This window comes from Eschrichtius robustus, chromosome 2 (genome assembly GCF_028021215.1).
Source record: "Eschrichtius robustus isolate mEscRob2 chromosome 2, mEscRob2.pri, whole genome shotgun sequence".
In the NCBI taxonomy this organism is placed as follows: domain Eukaryota; kingdom Metazoa; phylum Chordata; class Mammalia; order Artiodactyla; family Eschrichtiidae; genus Eschrichtius; species Eschrichtius robustus.
The window spans coordinates 110,056,967-110,077,817 of record NC_090825.1 but is presented as its reverse complement, the minus strand read 5'-3'; the positions used below and the strand labels follow the sequence as shown (position 1 = coordinate 110,077,817).

The 20,851-nt window shown below is 55.3% G+C and overlaps 1 protein-coding gene across 2 annotated transcripts; it reads right to left on the bottom strand.

Moving 5' to 3' along the window:
- Positions 1-4,039: 4,039 nt before the first annotated feature.
- PDLIM4 (PDZ and LIM domain 4) lies at positions 4,040-20,077 on the bottom strand. 2 transcript variants are annotated; one of them, XM_068535842.1, is made up of 7 exons: positions 19,907-20,077; positions 15,275-15,426; positions 11,416-11,497; positions 6,826-7,007; positions 6,446-6,609; positions 6,004-6,121; positions 4,040-5,872 (listed from the first exon to the last, which is right to left on the bottom strand). In XM_068535842.1, exons 1-7 carry the CDS (start codon positions 19,997-19,999, stop codon positions 5,668-5,670), a joined length of 996 nt encoding a protein of 331 aa, XP_068391943.1. In that variant the 5' UTR covers positions 20,000-20,077; the 3' UTR covers positions 4,040-5,667. The 2 variants fall into 2 exon arrangements, with proteins under 2 accessions (XP_068391943.1, XP_068391944.1); XM_068535843.1 differs by lacking the exon at positions 6,004-6,121 and having other exon boundaries at positions 5,715-5,872.
- Between the last annotated feature and the right edge of the window lie 774 nt (positions 20,078-20,851).

Genomic DNA, 20,851 nt, shown 5'->3' with positions numbered 1-20,851 from the left:
GAGATCTGGGCAGGATGGTGGTAGGTCTGGGCCAGGCTCTGACCAAGGAGATAACAGGCTGTGTCAGAAGCACCAGGAAGGAATGGAAGGGGTAGGATGGAGGGCATGTGGATGGGAACTACTACTGATTTTGCCTGGGGATGGGCCGGCCAAGGCTTTGCTCTAGAGGAGGGGACAGTGGAGCTGGGCCTTAAAAAGTGAGTAGGAGTTTGCTGAATGAAGAAGAAAGAATAAAGGCATTTCGAGCTTGAGAAAAGGTCTGAGGGTATGAAAAGCCAGGATTGCTCAAAGAATGGTGAACAGTCTTGTGTAGCAGAGGAAGTAAGAACGCACAGTTGGTCAGCAACCCGCAGTCCAAGAGGTCTTAAATGGTAGGCCTACAATTGATCGGTCAGGGGCTCTATCCTGAGGGCCTTGGGGCCATGTTGGCCAGGGGAGGGGGTCCATGAAGCAAGGGAATAAGAGAATTCTCCAGCTGTCCTGAAATGGACCCCAGAAATGCTTAGGAGGCAGAACCCCAGACACAGTGATGGGTAGGATGGGATGGCTGGGGAGAAGGTGTAGAGGATGATGTCCAAGTCTCTGGTTTGAAGGCCCCTGAGGTGAAGACGTGAGAGAGGGGCAGGTTTCGGGACAATAACGAGGGGTCGGTCTGGGGCAGGTGGGCTGGGATCTCTGAATTAGGGACCCTAGATCTGTGTCTCCTCCTGGAGATTCGGCTGCCCCGTCTCAGGACTGGGACCCTGGGTCACAAAGACCTTGTTCCACAGCTTGTCCCAAGCTTTTCATGGTCCAGCACATTTGGGGTCAGTCAGGGCCCCTGGGCAAAGAAGGTAGTTGGGGGACTGGGCAGAGCCTGGGCCTTGAAGCAGGGAAGACTGGCAGCTCTGGCGCCACTCCTCTTGGCTACTGCCCACCCCCGGCCCTCCCCGCAGGATGCCTACCTTGGCAAGTGTTGATCTGGTTGTGAAACCGTGTACAAGCCCCTGTGTCCTTGTCTTTTGAAGTAAAAGGCTGACTCAAGAGTTAGTGATTGGGAAATGTGAAGATGTAGAAACAAAGAATAGCTGTTGGGCTGGGGAAATGGTAAAAATTAGACTATAAATCTGTCACATGGCAGAATCACCGAACTCCCAGTTCCCTGAAAGATATAAAGGCCTGACACACATTACTAAGCTGTTTTTATAGGAAGCAGCCCCCCTCCCACCAGATGAAAACTGCTGACCCCAAGAACATAGACCCTAGACTGGTTAAAGCCAGAAGGTTGATGATGCTTGAAACTTCACCTTATGCCAACCAGTCTGAGAACTGTCCACAAGCTGATAATGCCCTGCTCCTTGAACACTATAAAACTCCTCACTACCCCCTCCAAGGTGGGTCACACAGTCTCGAGGGCATTAGCTCACTGTGGCCCCCTTTGCCTGGCAAGGCAATAAAAGCTATTCTTCTCTACTTCACCCCAAAACTCTGTTTCCGAGTTTCTATTCAGCACTGGTGAACAGAGGCTGAGTCTCCGCAACAGTTGCTGCAGGTTTGCTTGATCTTGATCTTGATGGTACCTAGGTAACTGGAGGAACCCTCAATTGGGGTGGGTAGGCCCTGTGTGGGGAGGTGGTGACTGTGGGATTAAGGCGAGTAAGGGCGCCTGCTGGGAGTGGGGAGCCAGGTTTCGGCAGGTTTGAGTCTGGGAGAGGAGTGGGGGCCTGCGCCTGAGGCTACAGGATTTTTTCACTGGAGATCCTGAGCCTAATAGCTTCCCCCACTGCGGGCCAGTCCTCTGCTCACCGTATGAGCGGGTGGTGCCTGACCTTGTCTGCAGACTGCATAGGCCTGTAGGACCAGGGCGCAAGACTCCAGCCACTCACTTCTCAGAGGACACTTGCACACTGCCCTGTGCTCCTTGAGGGAGGGGAGGGGTGGGGTCCGTGGGAGGAGACTTGGAAGAAATTCCTAGGAACAAATTAAAGCAGGAACACAAGATCTATAAGAAGAAAATGGAAATAAAAATATACCAGAGTACTACACTCTGTCAATGAAAAAAGTTAATCAATAGTCAACCTAAGAGAGAAATGAAATATTTTATTTGAGCCAAACTGAGGATTATAGCCCAGGAGACAGTCTGAGAGCACTCTGAGAACTGTTCGTAGAGGTAGGTGGGGAGGTCAGTATATATGTGATTTTGGTTAAGTGGATACTAGCAATCCAGCTCACATCTCAGTAGAAGGTTGCTGCTAGCCATGAGCAACAGACATCTTAGTTAATGGTTTATAGTGCTTTTCTCAGTATGGGAAGATGCAAGAATCAAGATTCTTAAAAATTTCTCCTGAAAATATCTAACTCTCTGAAGGCCTGTTCTGCCACTTTTCCCAGAACACAGAGTGCCTCATCCTGATCTTTGCCTTGAATTCTTTTCAGGGTCTACTGTAGGTCAGTGACTGCAGTGGCTAATGACTTGATTCTTGTAGAACTGGATGGTGGGCAACATTCTTTATTTTACAATCCCTTCCCTTTCGGTCTTAATTTCAACCAAGGTTTGAGGGCCATTTCATGACCAATTTGTCCCATGGCACTAGGAATGTTCATTCCCAGGTCAGTCAAGGATTTCATTGATAGGCCACTCAATGTGCTATTACTGGACTAGGCCCTGTTAACAGTAACCAAAGGCCTCTGGACTGCCTATCTCACTAGTCTGTTATGGTCCAGGAAATGGTTCTCTCTTGTTGCTTCTTCACATATCTAGAGTTACACTATCACACTCATTGATCTTATAGAACTATATATTTGGTCAGTCATTTCAAGTTGCCTAATCATCATTAATTTTATCTGAGGCTCAGTCACACATTTGGTAATGCAAGAAACAATAATCTGGCAAAATAGGCAGAATATAAGAAATATATCGAGTAACATTAATAAGGTCATAAGTAAGTATTTAAGCTAAGAACTTCCACTAGGTGGGGCCCAGTATTTACCCAGGTCATCTGACCAGTCTATTCTGCACCAATCGCTATCTTTAAGGAAAATTATACACTGGCATTGTACATAAAGTTCACCAAAGATGTAGGCACATACAAGGCAAGTGGTGGTGTGTCATCATGACCCCTTACAGGATTGAGAAAGGAATGTTACCTTCTAAGAGTTACATGGCTGGCACCAGGAGAAAAATTGATGTTTATGGTTGAGGAGGTATTTCTGCCATTGGGGAGGTCTAGTTAACGCACATGGCAGCTGCGCAGTGCACACTAAGGGGAGGGAGGAGGCTAAAGGGCAGAGAAAAAGTTTTATGTTTAAATTTTTTTCGGTCTTGCCTTAAAATCTGAATTTTTATTTCATCAACATGAATAAATGCAGAATAAGCACAGATCACAGTATTCTCTGGGAGGAAAGGACTCTAGCCAGTTCTCCCCAAGTGAGTCTCTAGAATCAGGGCAACCCCAGTCATGGTTCAAAGGGGTTTGTTGTCTGTTTTTCCAGAGCCTGATACTGAGTCTAAATCTCTGGACAATTGGAAATGTATGAGAATAACCTTGGCAAGTTTGTAAATGAAGAACAAGGAGGAGAGATTAGCACGTTAAACTCTTTAAGAGGTAATAAGTAAATCAATATGATAGTTTCAATAATAAAATATTTCAGTGGAATAGGGTCCAGTAACAAAGATTCTTGCAAAAATATGAAAAGTTCCTATCTATCATTGAGAAGTTAATCCTCAGAAAAATGAGTGAAGGGTTTAGAGGAATTCTTGGAGGGAGAAGACCATTTTGTTCCATGTTCATTCAGCACCCACCTGCAAACACAACAAATGTTTGTTGAATGAATGCTCATCCCTGGTAATCAGAGAAATGCAAATTAAAGTAACTACATATCGCATTTTACTTATCAGATTGGCAAAAATGAAAAATAAAAACCTGGTAATACCCTGTGTTGCAAGAGCGTGAGGAAATGAGCACTGTCATGTGCTGATGGTGAGAGTGTGAATTGGTAATGTTGCCGAAATGTCGGCTTCCCTGTGCACCAATGCCGAACAGAAATACAGAGACAGAGATTTTGGAGGAAGAGAGAGATGGCTTTATTTTTCTTCCATGCAGAAGGGAAGACAGAGCTGGCAGTGCCTCAAGAACTGTGCCCCTCTGTCCTAGGGAATTACAGGGGGTCTTATAGGTGGAACCCGCAGTCCAGGGTAAGTGAAAAGGATCAAAGTGGTGAATTTCTTGCATTCTTCTTCTTGCAATATTTTAAAACAGTTACTGCTGGCGTCAGGCAGCCTGGTAATTGGGTCTGTTCATCTCTGGGTTATCGGCCTGCGACCTTCTTTCTGAAATGTAAACAGCTAAGAGGGGTGATTTGCTACAAGAGAATGCAGCAAGAGTAAGTGCCAGGTGCAGGGTACAATTCATATGGAATCAGAGAGTAATTAGTTTTGCTTAGCTTTGTGAAGGACAAGTCTAGCTACAAGTGTTTGTTAGTAGTAACAGCTAAAGTATAACCAAGATTGATTAATTCTTTCAGGCCTGTTTATGCTGTTTCCCCAGCCTGCTCATTGTTTCTTATTTTCCTTGTTTATCAGAAGAGTCTCATTTCTATTTTTGCTGCAACAGTAACAGTCTTTTGTGGTTTGTGATAGTACAAAACTGAATATAGCACAACCGTCCATTACTCGGGGCTCACTAAATAAACGAGGCTGCTTCCTCTTCCAAGCAACCTAAGGAGAGGGTAGATCCACGTGACCCGGAGTCCAGGATGCGTCATCGAGTGCGAACAGCCACAATTCACCAACTCTGCTACCACTTATATTTTTTAAAAGTGCGAGTCTCTACAGGAGTGTGCAACCGAGCTGTGAAAGGCCAGGCTTCCGAGAAGGAGTGGCGTGTACTCTAGAGGCGAGTGTTCTTTCTACTAAAATCTTACACACACACACGCGCGCGCGCACACACACACACACACACATGCCCTGCGCGCTCCCTGGTGGGGAGAGTGGGAAAGGAGAAAGAAGGAAAGAATACATTGCGGGGGGGGGGGGGGGGTGAGGGCGGGGGGATCGGAGAGGACGGGAAGAAACCCGGAAGAAAGAAATGCTGAGATTGCCGGGAGGCAGATACCGCCCCCAGCCAAACCGGTGATCTCCCCAGTCCTATCCCCCGCGGGGCAGTCCCTCCTGCGGCTGCTAGGGGCCGCCCGCGCTCGTGCTGGTGCCCACTCGGGGCCTTTGCTGCCTATGCTCGCCTTTGACATATCTTTGCACACAGTTCCTCACCCTGTAGAGCTCTTCCCTCCCTCATCCCTTAGTTCTCAGCTGACACCTTCCCTGACTCCATCCAGCTCAAACCCTTTGGCATGACATCCCCTTCTAGCACCTCAGACCTCGCTTCCCTATTAACAGGACTGCCCTTGTGATTCATGTCTGCCATCCACCCAGGCTGTGGCTTCCTTGAGGGCAGCACAGTACCTGTCTTGCTCCCCCTTGCACCCAGTGCCTAAGAAAATGCTTGGCACCTGAACAGGTGTAGCACTCGAGAGCCATGGCCTGTGCTGGAGGGAGGCAGGCCAGGGCACCGACACGGTTGAGGCCAAGCAGAGGGAGTTTATTAGAGAGGCAGGGCGCAAACATATTTACACGGGTGCGCGGGGACGTTAAAAAAAGCAGAGTCGGGGACGAGAGGTTCCGGGAGCGGCTCAGACGAGTTCCACCTTGGCATTGGGGTACACCGCCACCACGTCGTAGCCCTCAGGCGGCTTGACGCGCGCCTTGGCGTGGCTTTCGCAGTAGAGCCGGTCGTCCAGAAAGAAGTAACCGCGCTGCTTGAGGTTCAGGCCGCAGTCGCTGCACATGAAGCACTCGGGGTGGTAGAGCTTGTCCCGCGCCTTGACGATGGTACCCCTGATGGGTGATCGGAGAGGACAGCGTCAGGGGCTAACCGATCCGAGAGCACGCCCCCACTAAGGGCTTCGGGCGGGGTCAGGGGACCACGGGGTTGGGGGGCGGGTGGGGAAGACAGGGGAGGTACTCACACGATGCCGTGGCCGCAGCGCGTGCACTCCGGCAGCCCCTGCAAGCCGCTCAGCGGAGCGCCTAGCTTGCCCGCCGTGGGCTTGAGGTTCCGGGGGCCGCCAGGCCCGGGCCGTTCCCCTGAAAGCCAGAGCACGATTGGCAAGAGCCCGGTGCGGAGGTCAGAAAAGGGAAAAACTTCATTTCTGCGGAGTGTGGGGCTGGGCCCTGCTTCCGTAGCCATCGGCACAGAGACTGGGACGGGGGTTGGAAGGGCGACAGGGGTTGGGCGCGAATGAGAAAGCCCGGGCGCAGCGAGGTGTGTGGGAGCGCGCTGAGGACACGGGGGAGGGGCTAATGGCCGGGAGGCCGGACGTGGGGTCGCAAAGGCGTGGCTTGGGCTGGTTGGGGGCGCGAAGTTCGGTACCTCAGGGAGCGGGGAAGGCGGGTGAGGTAAAATCTTACCGCCCTCGCCGGCCTCTAGCATGCCCTGCAAGTAGCGGAAGGAGCCTGACTGCTTGGGCTCCGCAGCCGTGGGCTCGGCCGACTCCCGAAGCATCCTGTACACCTCTGAGCCCAGGTCTACTCCGCAGTCGCGGCTCCGCGAAAGGCCTCTGGCCAGGTCAGTGCTGGGCGAAAGAAGATGCACTAAGGGACAGGGTTGCAGTACCAGCCTTCACTCTGCCAGCTCAAGGGTCTGGTGAGGTTTCATGAGTCAGAAGGCAATCAGCTGAGACCCAAGGATCAAGTGTTAAGGGTCAGGATGGGACCTGGTGTGAGATTTAAGGCATCGGGGATTAGGATGGGATCTGGGTATGGCATCAAAGATTATGCCTCTGTACTACCTGTGGGGTGGAGACACGTGCAGGGTGCCCATCTGGGCCAGTAAAGTAGCCTCACTGCTGCTGCCATTGTGAGGGACTGGGAGGCGAGGTGACTGCCCGTAAGGAGATCCCAGGCCTGGCCTGCCATCTTCTGGCCCAAGCCCCATGGCTGAGGGCCACCTGCTTGTCGCTGGACTGCCATCCTAGGAGAGAGAGGAGCCTGAGGCACTGGGAGACCCTCTGGGGTAGGACCTCTGGCCATTCCTTGTACACCCACCCCTGCCCTGCTATGACAAGCCTTCTTGGGTGTTGGCTGGCTACTCTTGCTCGGGCATCTCTTGGCTATGGTGCCCGGTCAGGGAAGGGGTTTGTGGGGAAAGGCTGAGCCTTGGGCCTGGTTCAATCCCTGCAGAAATGAGAAATGCTCATGGAAAGTCAGACACAAAAACCTGAGTCCCTGAGACTCAACGTTGGCTCATGAGCCCTGTGGTGGTTCTGACTACCAGTGCCCATGGGGGACAGTGTTGGGGCAGGACCATCCCAAGAAGCTTTTTAAGGCCAGCATGTCTGGTTCTGAGTGTGTGGCTTCCTTGCAGAGGTGGTCCTGATAACAAAGTCTTCTTCCCTGTCAGAACTGTGCTGGGTACTGGATGGGCCCATGGCTAGGAATGCAAAAAAGGAATTCCTGTTCTGCAGCCAGGAAGGGTCATCAATCATTGTGTCCCAAGACCCTTTAGTGGGAGCAGGCTGAGGTTTAAAGGTACCATTGTGAGGTCAGCCCCCTCCAGGCCTGTATTTTTCCCCCCATTTCCTGCTTCCCAGGCCAAAATAGGTGGCCTTCTGTAGACATAGCAGATAGGGGCAAAGGCTTGGCCAGGGCTCAAAGCTCCCCACACCACCACCCCACAGCCAGCCTGATGCCCACGGCTGAAACATTTGAGGAGGAATGCCCTGAAAATGCCTCCTCAGTCCATGAGAAGAGGTCAGTCTCTCTGCAGGCGTGGTTTCTGAATGGGGACTTCAGATCTTTGTCCCTGCAGAGTCCAGGGCCATGTTGCCCCTCGCTTGCAGGCACACAAGCCTGCCCTCAGCAGTGTGATAACAGGCATGCACACTCTCACAAATACATTTACAGACATACCCATGCATGAAGGCAACACATAGGCACCAGCCAGTCCTCCACCTACATACACCTAATCACACAGACACAGTTACATATACTCGGAGCCAGTGCTGGTCATGCTGGGGATGACCATGGTGACCTCCATGACACAGTTGGTGGCCAGAGCAGCCTGACTTTAGGGTGGGCCCCAAGGCTGAAGGTGTTCTCAGCCTCAGTCTGGGAGGTGACATGTAAATTGTTCCTCCCCTCTACAGTGTGAACAGGGATGCTAGGTGGGGAGGAAAGGACGCCTACCCTAGAGGGAAAGAGCAAGCCTTGGACTCGGTCAGCCTCCAGCTGCGGCACAGTTGAGCCTGCAGGTCTTTGCCCAAGCTGCTGCTTTCTACAGGCTCTGAGCTGGGCAGGGGCGTGAGGAATGGGCAGACTAGCAGCTGAGTGACTGAATGGGGGTGGTGTCCCAACTTCTCCCAACCCAACAGACAAAGGAGAGGGGGTCTCTCACTGCCCAGGTGGGCCCCCATCAACGAGGCAACAGCAGCAGAAAAACCCTTAGCCTTAGCCTCTGAGAAACCTGAGCACTCTCACACATGTCTGCAGGGCAGGCAGGCCGGGGCTGGCCTGGCCTCTAATGGGGACCAGATGGGCCATGGGCCGTGGGGGCAGGGCTGGGCCCCGTACAGAAGAGGCTTCAACAGGAAGGGGGGGCTGGAGGGACCTGGAGGGAGGAAGCCCTCACTGACCCCCACCCAGCAGGGTGTGGGAGTTTATTGCAGGGTCATCAGAGCCACTGCCCCTCCCACGGCCACCCATGCAGCAGCCTCTCTAGGTCTGAACTCAGTGGTTAGGACACACGTGGTGACCTCAGTGTTGGTTTGAGTCTCAGCTCTATCACTCGTTCACTGAGCAAGTTACGTCACCTCTCTGAACCTCAGTTTCTTCATCTGTGAAATGGGGATGATGGTTTCTATATCATAAGTTCCTCGTGGAGATAAAATGAGTCAGTTGCATACAAAGCACTTAGCATAGTGCCTGGCACACATCCATTGTTGGATGAATGGCTGTCATGGGCATTCCTGAGCCCCCATTCCTGGATTTCCCTTCTCCATGGTGTGCCTGGTACCATGTGTTCCCCATGTCTGAGTACCCGCCAGCTGCCGACTTGGTTGTTGAAGCCTCAGTGGGCTAGTCAGCAGCATGGGGGTAACTGCTAGCTTGCTCATCAGCTCCAGCATGACTGTGGTCAGAATCTGGGACACTCAACTTAGACGGAGGTGGGCACTAAATCCAGGTGAGCAGGTGGCACCTCCCAGAGGCCAAGCTCCAGCTCCCTGCTGGTCTGGAGAGGACAGGCTGAGTCCTGCACTGCCTGCTGCACCTGGCTTGCCTTAACCCATCACCTGGTTCTCAGTTCAAATGTCACCCTCTCCGGGAAACCTTTCCTGATCACCATCCTTCCTCCACTCTGGGCTGTGTTTCCACGTGAGGCCTGAGAGAAGGAGTCTCCAGTGACCCTACATGGAAGGTGGGCCTGAAGCCCCAGTTGGTGAGAGCCAGGGTACCTTGTGCTGGTCTTAGGGCCAGCTGTGGTCTTCCCCTCCTGTGATGGCTCCAGCTGGGCCCACTGCCCTCCCCCCTGCAGGTAGAGGGTGGGAGCAGTATGGAGACAATGGGCCCTGTATCTGTGTTCCTGAGGACACGGCCCTACAGGGGCTGGGTGGGGGTGTTTCTGTCCCCCCCCATGGAGCTCATGACCTTTTAAGTACAAAAGGGGGGCAGCACCTGAGGGGCTGCCCTGTTGCTTGTGGAAAATCCCCCTGCTTCCAGCCTGAGCCCCCAGCAGCCTGGCCCTTGAGGAGGTCAGTGAGGGAAAGTGTGGGACAGAGGGAGCTGTTCTCCAGCCCCCAGCCCCACTGGCCCAGAGCCTCTCCTGGAGGACTCAACAGAACTGAGCTTCATATTCCAAAGCTCAGGCCCCCTTGTCCTATCCATCTTGGCGCTTACACACGAGAGCTGGGCTCACACATGAGCTGGGGGCCTGTACTACGCTATTCCCGTTTTGCCCATGTCATGTCTGGGTGATTTGTCTATGCCCCCCAGCCCCTGTCCCCATGGGTCCATGGCACTACCAGAGCAAGCTTCTGAGACCCAGGTGTGGCCACAAATCTCTTGAAGAACAGCTGAGGTCCTGGGTAGAAGAAACCGAGAGCCTCTCTGTGCCCTCAGCCCTCACCTCTGCCCCCTGCCACCCCTGGGACTTTTTTCTCTGAACCTACAGTGCACAATCTCACCTCTGGGCCTTTGTATGTGCTTCACTTTGTATGTGGCACACTTCTCTCCATGCCCCTTTGCCTCCCTTATTCTTCCAGACCCTCAGGTCTTGGCTTGGATACCCCCTCTTCCAGGGAGCCCTCTCTGACCCCTTGAGTCATATACCTACTCTGGACTCCTTTGACCCCTGGATTCTGCCATCCCAGAACTGCTAGGTGCCTCTCCCCTTCCAGAATGGGCATATGGTAAGCACCTGGCCTCAGGGATGCCAGCAAAAGCAAGGTAGGGAACAAATGTCAGAGAAAGATGGGGACTGGGATAGGGGGTGAAGGAGAGGCCATGGCAAATCATTCCCTCTGGTACAGCAAATCCTCCGTGGAGAGAAAGAGGATATGAGCAGGCCCAGGGGGCCATGGTCCCACATGCTGGGTCCCAAGTTCTGGCTCCATCATAGACCAGTCGAGTCTCCGCCTTGCCCAAACTCAGTGGCCCAGAAATAACGAGTTCACTCTGGATACCTCAGCTTTGCCCACTTGGCCACCCCTCAAGCCCATGGCAAAATGAGGCCCTAAAGCAGCCTGGCTCCACCTCACTCTCCTTGAGGACAGCACCATAGCTGTGACTCTTGTCATACACAGAAAGGTGACTGAGCAGACAGGCCTGCAGCCTGAGGTCTGCTAGCTGCAATCACAGAATGGCCAGGAGAAAACTTCAGTCTTGGATAGGGCAAGGCAGTGCCTTATATTCTAAGGTTGGCTCTGGCCAGGTAGGTGCCCAAGTCTGGGATGAGACAGAAGAGTGCCCCATAGCCTGAGGTCACTCCACAGCCTATGGCTGTCCCCCACCCCTCCCCCAAGCCTGGCAACTTCCTCCTGATCTGGCAACACTGGGCGACGGAGTGAAACCCAGCTGGGTAGGTGGTAGCCCTGAGCCAAGGCCTGGCCCAGTCCCTGCCCACCACAGGCACTATTGTCCCAGAATCCAGGACTGCTTAGAGTACTGGCAGAGCCCACAGCAGGTACCCGTCACCTTGGGAGCACCTGATGGGGCATGGACAGAGCCCAGAGAAGTCTTCTGCTTCAGTCTCTGACCTGGGCATCTGAGAACCACAGTGAGGACATCCAATGCAGTTAAACCCGTGGACAAGGCCTGGCCTCTCTGCCCTGGGCTTGCTCTGAGCTAGGCCAGGCCAGGCCAGGCCAGGTGGTATACGTACATACCTGGGCCTCGGGATCGATGTGGATCCTGTGTGCCTGAGCCTTGCTGTCCTCTGGGGTATTGGGCCAGCTCCTGCCTTCAGGCCTGTGGCAGGAATTAGGATGGTCAGAAATCTCTGCTTACTAGCCCACCATGCCTGGGAACTAGGACCAAGAAGCGCTGGGGTCTGGGCCCAGGGCCACCCAGGACCAGGCTTGGTACCCTGCATGGATAAGGATACTACCCCAACTCTTTCCCCTGCACCAGAATGCTGGCCTTCGTGGCAAGGAGACACAACTCTAGATCTGCCACTCACCTGGGGTAGGCTGTGTGCCCCTTCTCCACCAGCTGCTCCTTCCCCCTCTGGTCTGGTTCCTAGAAAGGAAGCCCTGCAGCTTCCCCACCTTTCCACCCTCTCTGTGGCCTACGGAAGCTCAGCATAAAGAGGGCCAAGCTCGTGGCGGAGCAAGCCAGGCCTTACACGTTGATCAGCTAGGAGCCCATCCACTCATCCCGCTTCCATTCACAGCCTCTGACAGGGCCTAGGAGTCAGGCATCCGTGGGCCTAGGAAAAGTGGAATGGAGGCTCTGAGGGGTGCACCTCCCCTCCTGCTGCCGCTGGCAGAGTCATCACCAATGTCTGCCCAGCCCAGATGGGAAACAGGCCATTAGGAAATTCCTGCTTCGCCATAGAAACCAAAAGCCAAACACCACTCAGGAGGGAGAAAAACATCATAAACCTGCCATAAGCGGGGGCAGGCGGGGCCGAGAGGCTACAGGCCTGGGGCCCAGTCCTGCCACTGAGTAGTCCTGTGAGAAGGTAGGCCAGGAGGGTGTGTGGACCCCGGATTGGCAGGTGGGTGTGAGTGAGGCTGGTTACACCGAAGGGGAATAATGTCCCCACTCTGCCCCACAGGGCTTCCTGGGTCTTCTCAGGGGTCTTACCACTGGGCTAGCAGCTCAACCCTGCCCCTCTCCCCCGACTCAGCAGAGGATTTTAACAATCTGATTACACGTGTAGTCCACACTCACTCTGCTCTTCCTCACATTGCCCATTCCTTGGTCCCCTGCAGGCTACCTCTCTTCTCCACAGCCTTTCACAGGCCTGTGGCACCAAGGCTCTGCTGTTCCACCCCCCACTGGCATCTGGCTCCAGCCCCCTCAGCCAGGCTCCCAACTGACTGCCCTAACTCACAGCTCTAACTATGCACTCTCTATGCACTCAGAACTCTGCTGAAATAAACCTAGGACAGCTTGTGTGGCTATTTGGCCTTACACTTCCTTGAAGTCCGGCCCAGAAGAGAAGTACAAGCCTGAGGTCTGAAGATCAGAGGGTACAAAGTACCCAGAGCCATCAGAGTGGCCCAAAGGCATAAGATTGGAATGAGAGGCTTATTCATGTGTCACCCTCCACCCACAGGTCTCCACACTTAAGGCTGAGCAGGTAGCTCCATCTGCCATCTTTAAGCTCACCAAAGGGTGGGCTGTACAAATCCATCTTGTATCCCATGTAATAGGCGACAGGGACCTCACCAGAGGCCCCAGGGTTGCAGCTGATGCCAGGAAGGTCCTGGACCTACAGAACATGCCCAGAAATTGTGGGTTAGCTTGGATTGCTGGATACCTGGCTCTGAGTTCCGGACAGAGTAAGCATAGCGGGGAAGCTGGGCCTTTACTTCACTTTTGATCCTGTGGAGAAGTCTGTGGAGGATTACAGCCCTCTGTACGCAAAAGGGCAGGTAGGGAAGCTGGCCTAGGTAGAGCTCTGGGAGTGCTGGCACAGAGTAGCTCCCTCCAAGCAGCTCACCAGGCCAATCTTCCACAGACCCCTTGTTGGGGGTGGTCTTTGGGGGCTCAGGCATAAGTCCTGGCACAACAGGCAGGATAGAGAGCAGGATCAGAGGCCTTGCAGGTGAGAAAGCACCCAGGAGAAGAGATGCTGGCCCAGAAGATCAAGGTGGCCCCTGTGTCTTGATCCCCCAGAATCTGCATGTGTGAGAATTAGGGATAGGGGGCTGGGGGACAGGACACCAGGTTTTCACCCTGACTGAGCAGACCCTGTATGTCATCCTCACTCAATCCCAGATCCCCCATTTTGAAGTTGAGGAAGCTAAGGGCTCTGATATTAAATCACTAGGACAACACAGTTCTCCAGTGCAGAGCTGGGACTGGAACCCAGATCTGTGATAGGAGAGAGTGTGCTCTCACCTGCTCCATGGCCAGGCAGCATCTGGGGGCTAAAACACCCAGCGTGGAACAGGTCAGTGGACCCCTGGCTCCATCCATGCCTGGCTTGGAACAAATGGCCAGGGAAGGAAGGAAGGAAGGAAGGGGGACCTCCACCCTGCCCCCACCCTGCTACCCTTCCCTGACATCATTCCCTCTGTGGACCTCCTGAATCAGGCCCCCTGTGAGCCTTCCCTGCCCCTTGTCCCACTACTACCAGGGCTTCCCTTATTCAGCCATGCAGAGTCAAGGCCAGAGGTGAATCAGGGCCCAGGAACCCAGCCAAGTTGGGTGGCATCAGAGGCCTCTCGTGGGCAGAGCAGTGCTGATGCTTCCCCCAGCCAGCCTGTACCTCGGTCTCAGAGAGGGTGATGAATGTGATCCTGCTTTATGGAGAAGGAAACCCAGGCTCACAGAGGTCATCTGGTGAGCCTAAGAGCCCAAAGAGTCTGGAAGAGGGCCAGCTCTGCTGAACTCCCAGGACAGGGCATCCTCACTGCGGGCCAGGTGGAGTGTACAAGGCCCTGGACTTGCAGCTGGACCCACTCAGCGCTGAGAGCAGAGTCAGGGGTCCTGACTTCAACACGGACCCGGGCCAGACATAAATGGGGCTACTTCAGAAGGCTTCCCACCACGTTTAATGGCTCTGAGCCGATGGATTACCCCATGCCCTGCTGGCTCTAAGGCCTGGTTAGCCGTGTTGTGGTTTGGGGAGGATTCGCCTACACACATCCACATGGGGTCGTGGAAAGTCGCTGTTAGCAGTAAACGTGGCAGAGCTGAGCAGTTATGTCTGACTTCCCTGGATCTAGGCAAGACATGGGGAGGGAGATCCCGCCCAGCCCGGACCCAGCTGACTGCCATCAGCCTGAGCAAGGCTGGAGACGCCCCAGGTAGACCTTCCATCCTGGAGCACGTCCAGGGCACAGATGGGGCTTGGTGACCCCCCCAATCCTCCCCTTCCTGATGGGCAGTATAGCACTACACAGTCCACGGCATCCAGATTTAAGCAGGGCAGAGGTTTGGGCCATAGTGGGGACAGCTGAGGCGGGGCAGCTGTGGGGCTGGCAGAAGTGGTCAGCAGTCAAGCAGAAGGAATGGAGTCTTTGGGAGTGAGAGAGACCTGAGGTCAAATCTTGCTTCCCCATTGCTCTGCTGTGTGACTTGAAGCACCCTCCAAACTTTCTGAGTCTCAGCTGTCTCACGTGTAAAGTGGAGACTATATTAGGTTTTACCTTATCGAGTTGGTTTGACAGTTAAACAAGGTGTTGAACGATAAAATTCTTTGAACTGGTCATCAAGCTGGTCACTCATGGGTGGGAAAAGGACTGAAATCACACACACCTCACCCCCGGTTTGAGGCTACTCAAGGTCTTAGTTCAGTCCTGATTTTGGGCTGCCTACCCCCTGCCATAAGTCCCCCAACATAGTTCCAGCCATAGGTTAAATGGGGGCTTCTTCCTCTTTTAAGCCACCTGCATCTCCAAACAGTGCCTGTCAAACCCCTGTGAAAGTGCTGCTCCATAAGGATGGGGTGCCAGGGAGCTGAAGCAGAGAGGCTGTGCGAGGCCCAGCTCACCCAGGATGCTGGCCACCCAGAACTGGGCCTCCCCTGACTCACCCGCATCATCCTGGCCCAGCCTGCCCTGTGCGTACCTGCTCACGGAGAGTGTGAGGTGGTCATGGCAGCCCTTGATGCGGTTCTGCGCCTCCAGGTGTGTCATGAGCTCTGTGCTCTCACCATTGATGGCCTGGATCAGGTCTCCAGGACACAGGGCAGCCAGGGCAGCCTTGCTGCCAGCATGGACCTGTGGATGGACAAGCCAGATGGCTGGACACTGGTCATTATGTGGCCTTGCTGCAGGCTCTGTTCTAGACCCCTTCCAACCTCAGAACCGGGCCAGCGTAGCCCTGCTACCAATGTGACCTGTGGGTGGGCAAGTTGAGTTCCCACATGGCTTTGCTGGAGCCTCTGCTCTAAACAAGCCCAACTCTAGCACCTGGAGGTCTGGCGAGGTATGAGGGCACATGAGAGGGGCTTCCTCTGGGCTGGGACAAATGGGATGTCACTCTTGCAGCCTGCATACATGCAAGGGACACAGAAGGATATGTGTTCTCCAGAAGATACAAAGCATGGACATGTCACATGTACCCTGTATTGCCCAACCCAGACAGACCACATAGTAGCCCCTTGACCTGACGTTCAAACCCTTAGTGACCTTTTTTCCTCTCATTCCACCCCTCCGCATTTACCTCCACACACCCACACTCTATCCAGACCATCTGAACGTCAAGGGGGTACTCACGGGTGCCAGATAGCTCTCACCTCCGCACTTCTACAGATGCTGTTCTCTCTACCTGGAACACACTTTCCTTTGACCCCAAACCCTAATTACCAGCTAACGCCTCCTCATCCTTCAGGTCTCAGGCTCTCAGCAGAGGCCATTTCTCCTGGAAGCCTCTCCTCTGGGGTCCCACAGTACCCTGTGGACCCCCTTTACCACTCTGCTCCCCTAACATTGTTAGTGCCTCATTCTGTGCTGTCACCTACCCAGGCAAGTCGAGGGCCATCTACTTTTAGCTGCCAGCCTGCACTCCCGGGTCACAATTTCACCTCCCCTTCCTCTGGAGGACAGGCACTCAGGCCACCCCAGTGCCACTGTTGACCCCAGAGGGTCAAGCAGTGTCCACATCTGGAGCCTCCTATAATGCTGGTCCCTTGACATGTGCCACATGAGGTTGGGAATAGGCTCACAGGAGGCCTAAGTAAGCAGCCTTGGGGGGGAATTCAGGCAAAAGGACATCCTTTACCCTGTCCCTGGTCCCAGCACAGCCTTTGGAAAGAGACTTTAGGGACCCTCATTCCTCCCAGCCTCTCAAGCTGTGGCTCAAGAGCTGTCAGTGGCACTGTCCCTGTTGGGGTGGGAGCTCCTGGAGGCCTGGCCAGGCTCAGCTTAGCCAGTTCTCTGTAGTGAGTGGACAAAGCTGAGGTGCCGGCAGCTCCTTGGCTGGAGTCCTGGTGTGGGTACTGCCAAGCAACCTGCCCTGAAATAGGCTGCCCCAAGGAATGTTCTTCTGGAGCAGGCTACCCTCAGCCAACCAGCCCACCATTAATGTTCCCTTGTAGGGCATGGGCACCTACACAGGCCTGTCTTCCCAGGGAAGGCACCCACTTGGCACCATCCCACCCTCCCCCCAAGGCCCTGCTCTAGGCCCCCTCTCCTACACGATACCTGCTCTGTGACATGGCCTGGGCTCAGTGCTTTAGCCATAACTAGCTCATGGCAACCTCTCAACCACCTGATGAGACAGAGGCTGTTCTCATCCCTATTTTCAGATGAAGAAAGAGAGGTTTTGGGGATGGGGCGCTTTGCCCCAGTCCCCATGCTGGAGAGGAGTCTTCTTCCTCAGGGGGGTGGCTAGCTGCAGGATGACTCAGCCAGCACAAGGGGTGCATTCAGGCCCCTGTGGGTGGAGGAAGTTCTCGAAAGCAGGGGTGGCTGGGACTCTGCCAGCTCCGCTAGCTTGGGAGTTCTGGTCAGAGAGGGCGTGAGGCCAGGAAACCGTGACTCTTCCAACTGCCTTTACATGCATTGTTTCATTAGTCCTCAAGGCAAGCCTATTTCCTAGATGAGGAAACCAAGGTCCAGAGAAGTACAGGACACTCAACTGATAAATGGCAGAGTTAGGATTTCAGTCCAGACCAACCGATTCCAAATCCTATGCTCTTAACCAGTGTGCTTTTCTGCAAAAGGGAGTGAGGGGAGAGAGAGTGTCCCAAGTAGAAGGATCAGCATGTGTAATGGCTCATCTGGGAGTGAAAGTAAAAGCAGGTTCCTGTGGCAACAATATCACCAAAATATCAGTGAGGAGAGAGTGGAAGAGATGAAATCAGAGGAAAAAGCAGGGACCAGACCTACAGGCCTTGTAGGCCCAGGCGAGAAAATTCTAAACAGGGAAATCGCAGGACAGAGTTGAATTCAGGCTGATCCTTCTGGCTGCTGAGTGCGGGATAAACAGACAGAAGGAAGAGAGAGGGGAGTGGTGAAGTCAGCTGGGAGGCTGGGGCGTGAACCAGCCCCTTCACCTATAGCAGCTACATTTAAAGCCCCTGTGTCACTCCACCTGGCCTAGATGCAAAAAGCCCCTACAGGGAGCTGGGCATACAGTTGGTGGTGTTCATTCCAGGCACTAGTTTCTAGGGACCTGGTAGCAACAACCCATTAGGATTACAAGGCCAGCGGTCACTATAGTTTGTGAGGAAGGAGCCCTGGGCAATGTTTGGGGGGGCTCCCAGAAGCTTTGTGGGCTGAGGTTGCATAGTCCCAGCTCTGCCAGGCAGCCAGCCTCCTCTCTGTGTGAGTGTGGCTGTCTCCACTGGGTGGGGGAAGTCCCGTAAGCATGGGAGGGGTCGGGTCTTGAACCCCCTCGGTGAGGACACTCCCACATATCATCAGTGTCTGTAGACCTGCCCTTGAGGTACCTGCTGGGCAAGCTGTGGCCTGTGCCTCCTCAGCCCCGTAAATCTCCCCAGATCCCACCCAAACCCAGGCTCAGCCATCCTGGCTCCTCAGGCCTTAGCTGCTGCTCTGTGACTTTGGGGGGACAAGGCAGGGGTGTTCTTCCTGGTAAACCCTTTCCAGCCTGTCTGCCTGCCAGCGGCCTGCATCCCGATTAGCTCCAAACAAGGCCGCCGCTGTTGCTGCCGCTGTGACGTGTGGAGGCCTTTCCTCGGCGGGCAGGCAGCCGCGTGGGCAACAGATGTCTCTGCTCCCTGCTGCCTGCGGCCGTCAGCCGCTGCCACTGAGCCTGTCAGCGGCCTCACGCCCAGGGTGCCTGGCCCGCCGGCTGGCCTAGCACCCCCAACAGCCTGCCTTGGTGGACACACAGCATGACACTCACTGGCAGACACAGATGTGCGCGCTCTCTCTCTCTCTCTCTCTCTCTCTCACACACACACACACACAGGCCCCCAGCAGGGCTCTCTCAGGGAAGTGGGAGATAAAAGGCTCCCGGATGTGTTGAAGGCCCACCTCACTCAGCCCCAGGGACCTGGTGGCCATGGGGTGAGGGCAGATGTGGGAATCCTCCCAGGACAGCTGGGCCTGCCTGTCACCCTGGCCCCCAGAAATGGGATTCCATGATTCCATGCTCCACCAGGTGCCCACCCCTTCCCCTAAACTGGAAAGAAGACTCTGAAAGCCCAGCCAGCTTGGTCCAGCCCCCATGGCGAGAGGTGGCCGAAGGGTGGGGGGAAGGTGCTCTCAGTTCCCCCGATACAGGGCCTCGAAGACCAGAGCAGCCTGTATGGGGTCAAGGGATGGCCCCAGGTCCCCTTCTCTCTTCCCTTCAGACTGGGAGCCCCCAAGGGCAGGACCTGGGTTCTCGCCTCTTCTGTCCCCTAGGCTGGGACCCCCAGGGGCAGCGTCTGAGTCCCCTCTTCTGGCCCTTCAAATATGGGACCCCAAGGCTGGGCCAGGATCCTGTCTTTCCCAGTTTGGGCACCCCCTCTGACAGGGCCCGAGTCATGTCCTCTGTTCCTCTGTCCTCCACAAATTAGCCACCACCCGGGGCAGTGCCCCCTTCTCCTCCTCCTCTGCCTAAACCTGGGGCAGTGCATGGCCATAGAAACTTGAGGAACTGGGCGGAGGTTATCCTGGCCCCTGGCCTTGTGTGTCTTGTGGCGAGGGGGTCTCCCAACTGCATAGTCAAGTCTCCCTTTCCCCTGGAAGCCAAAAATTCCTCCTGGTCACTTCCCCTTAGGACAAGTGAGGTCATGGATGAGAGACTGACCAAAACCAGAGTGGGGAACTGGATGGATCTTTCTTTCTTCAGTTTCAGAGAGGACCCCAGACCTCCTTGGGATCACCCAGCTCTACTGGCAGGGACCCTTGATAAGCGAAGGAGTCTCTCAAGTCATTTCGCTCGAAATTTTCAGGCGGGGTTCAGTCGAAGCAGCATCTCTGGGCCTCTGGAGATCAGTCCAGATCTCTGGCCCATGACTTTGGCCTGCAGTGAGTCCCCCAAAATGAGGCCAGCAGGGAGGCTGGTTTGTGAACTCTTGGGGGGAATCCTTCAAGGGATAAGGGCAGGTAGGCCCAGCGGGAGGGGGAGGAGGCTGTGGCGACGCTGCCCAGCCTGGAAGCCTCCTCTACAGCCTGTGGGTCACCGAGGCCAACCCTTGGCCTTCGAGCCTCCAGGACGTCGGGGATCCGGGTCCCGGGTGGACTGTAAGGACCGGGTCTCAGATTCAGGACCTCCCCGCCGCCCTGTGGCCGCTGGACTCACCCGCGAGATGGTGAGGGGTACGCTGAAGTCCCGGCCGCCCACCAGGCGGAAGCCCCAGGGCGAAGGGCCGCGCAGGGTCACCGAGTGGGGCATTGCGAGCCAGAGCTGCAGCCGGAGCTTGAGCCGGACACTGAGGAGCCGCCGCCGTCGCCGCCGCCGCCGCCTGGACGCCGCGCCCCGCCCCTGGCCCGCCCGCCCCCGTACCCCCCTTCGCCCGGCCCCCGCCCCTGCTCCCCGCGCGCCGGGATTGGCCCCGCGGCCGACCCGACCCTCCCACTTCGGGGGGCTCAGAGGACCCGCCCCTCAGCCCCGGCCGCCTGCAGCCCGGCACCCCCGCCAGGTTCTCAGAGACCCGGGACTGGAACGGCCCCGATGTCCGAGATCCTGCCCGGGCCTCCGCTCTGCGGGCCGCGGACCGGAGCCCGGCTGTGGAAGCTCAAGCCTGGCCCTTTGAAGTCGCTTCTGCGGGGCGGCGCCCCAGCCCGGGGAAGGATGGGGGGCAGGGGCAGCCCAGATGGGGGATGGGGCCGTTCCTTGCTCCGAAACCTCCTCAAGGTCCTGGCAGGCAAACTGCGATCCCACCCCTCAGTGCGAGGAGTCCTCTGAACAGCGAGCGAGCACTGATGGGGAGCCCTGGGCCTGAGCAGGCCTGGGCCAGTGTCACAGACCCAGGATGATAGCGGGCAGTGCCGAGTATGGGAGCAGGAACAAAAAAGTACCCAGCCTCATTCGGAGAGGTCAGGAAGGCTCTCTGAAAGAGGTGACCGCTGACTTGAGTTTAGAAGCAAGGTGCCCTGTCTTGTCCTTCCAGGTGTCATTGCTTCCCCAGGACACTCAGGCCTTCTCCAGCTGCCCTGTCCTTCCAGGCCTTATTCCTGCGTGCATGACCCCCTTCCCTCCTCCCTTGCAAGGAGCTTTGTTTCCCCAGGCTACCTAGAAAAGGAG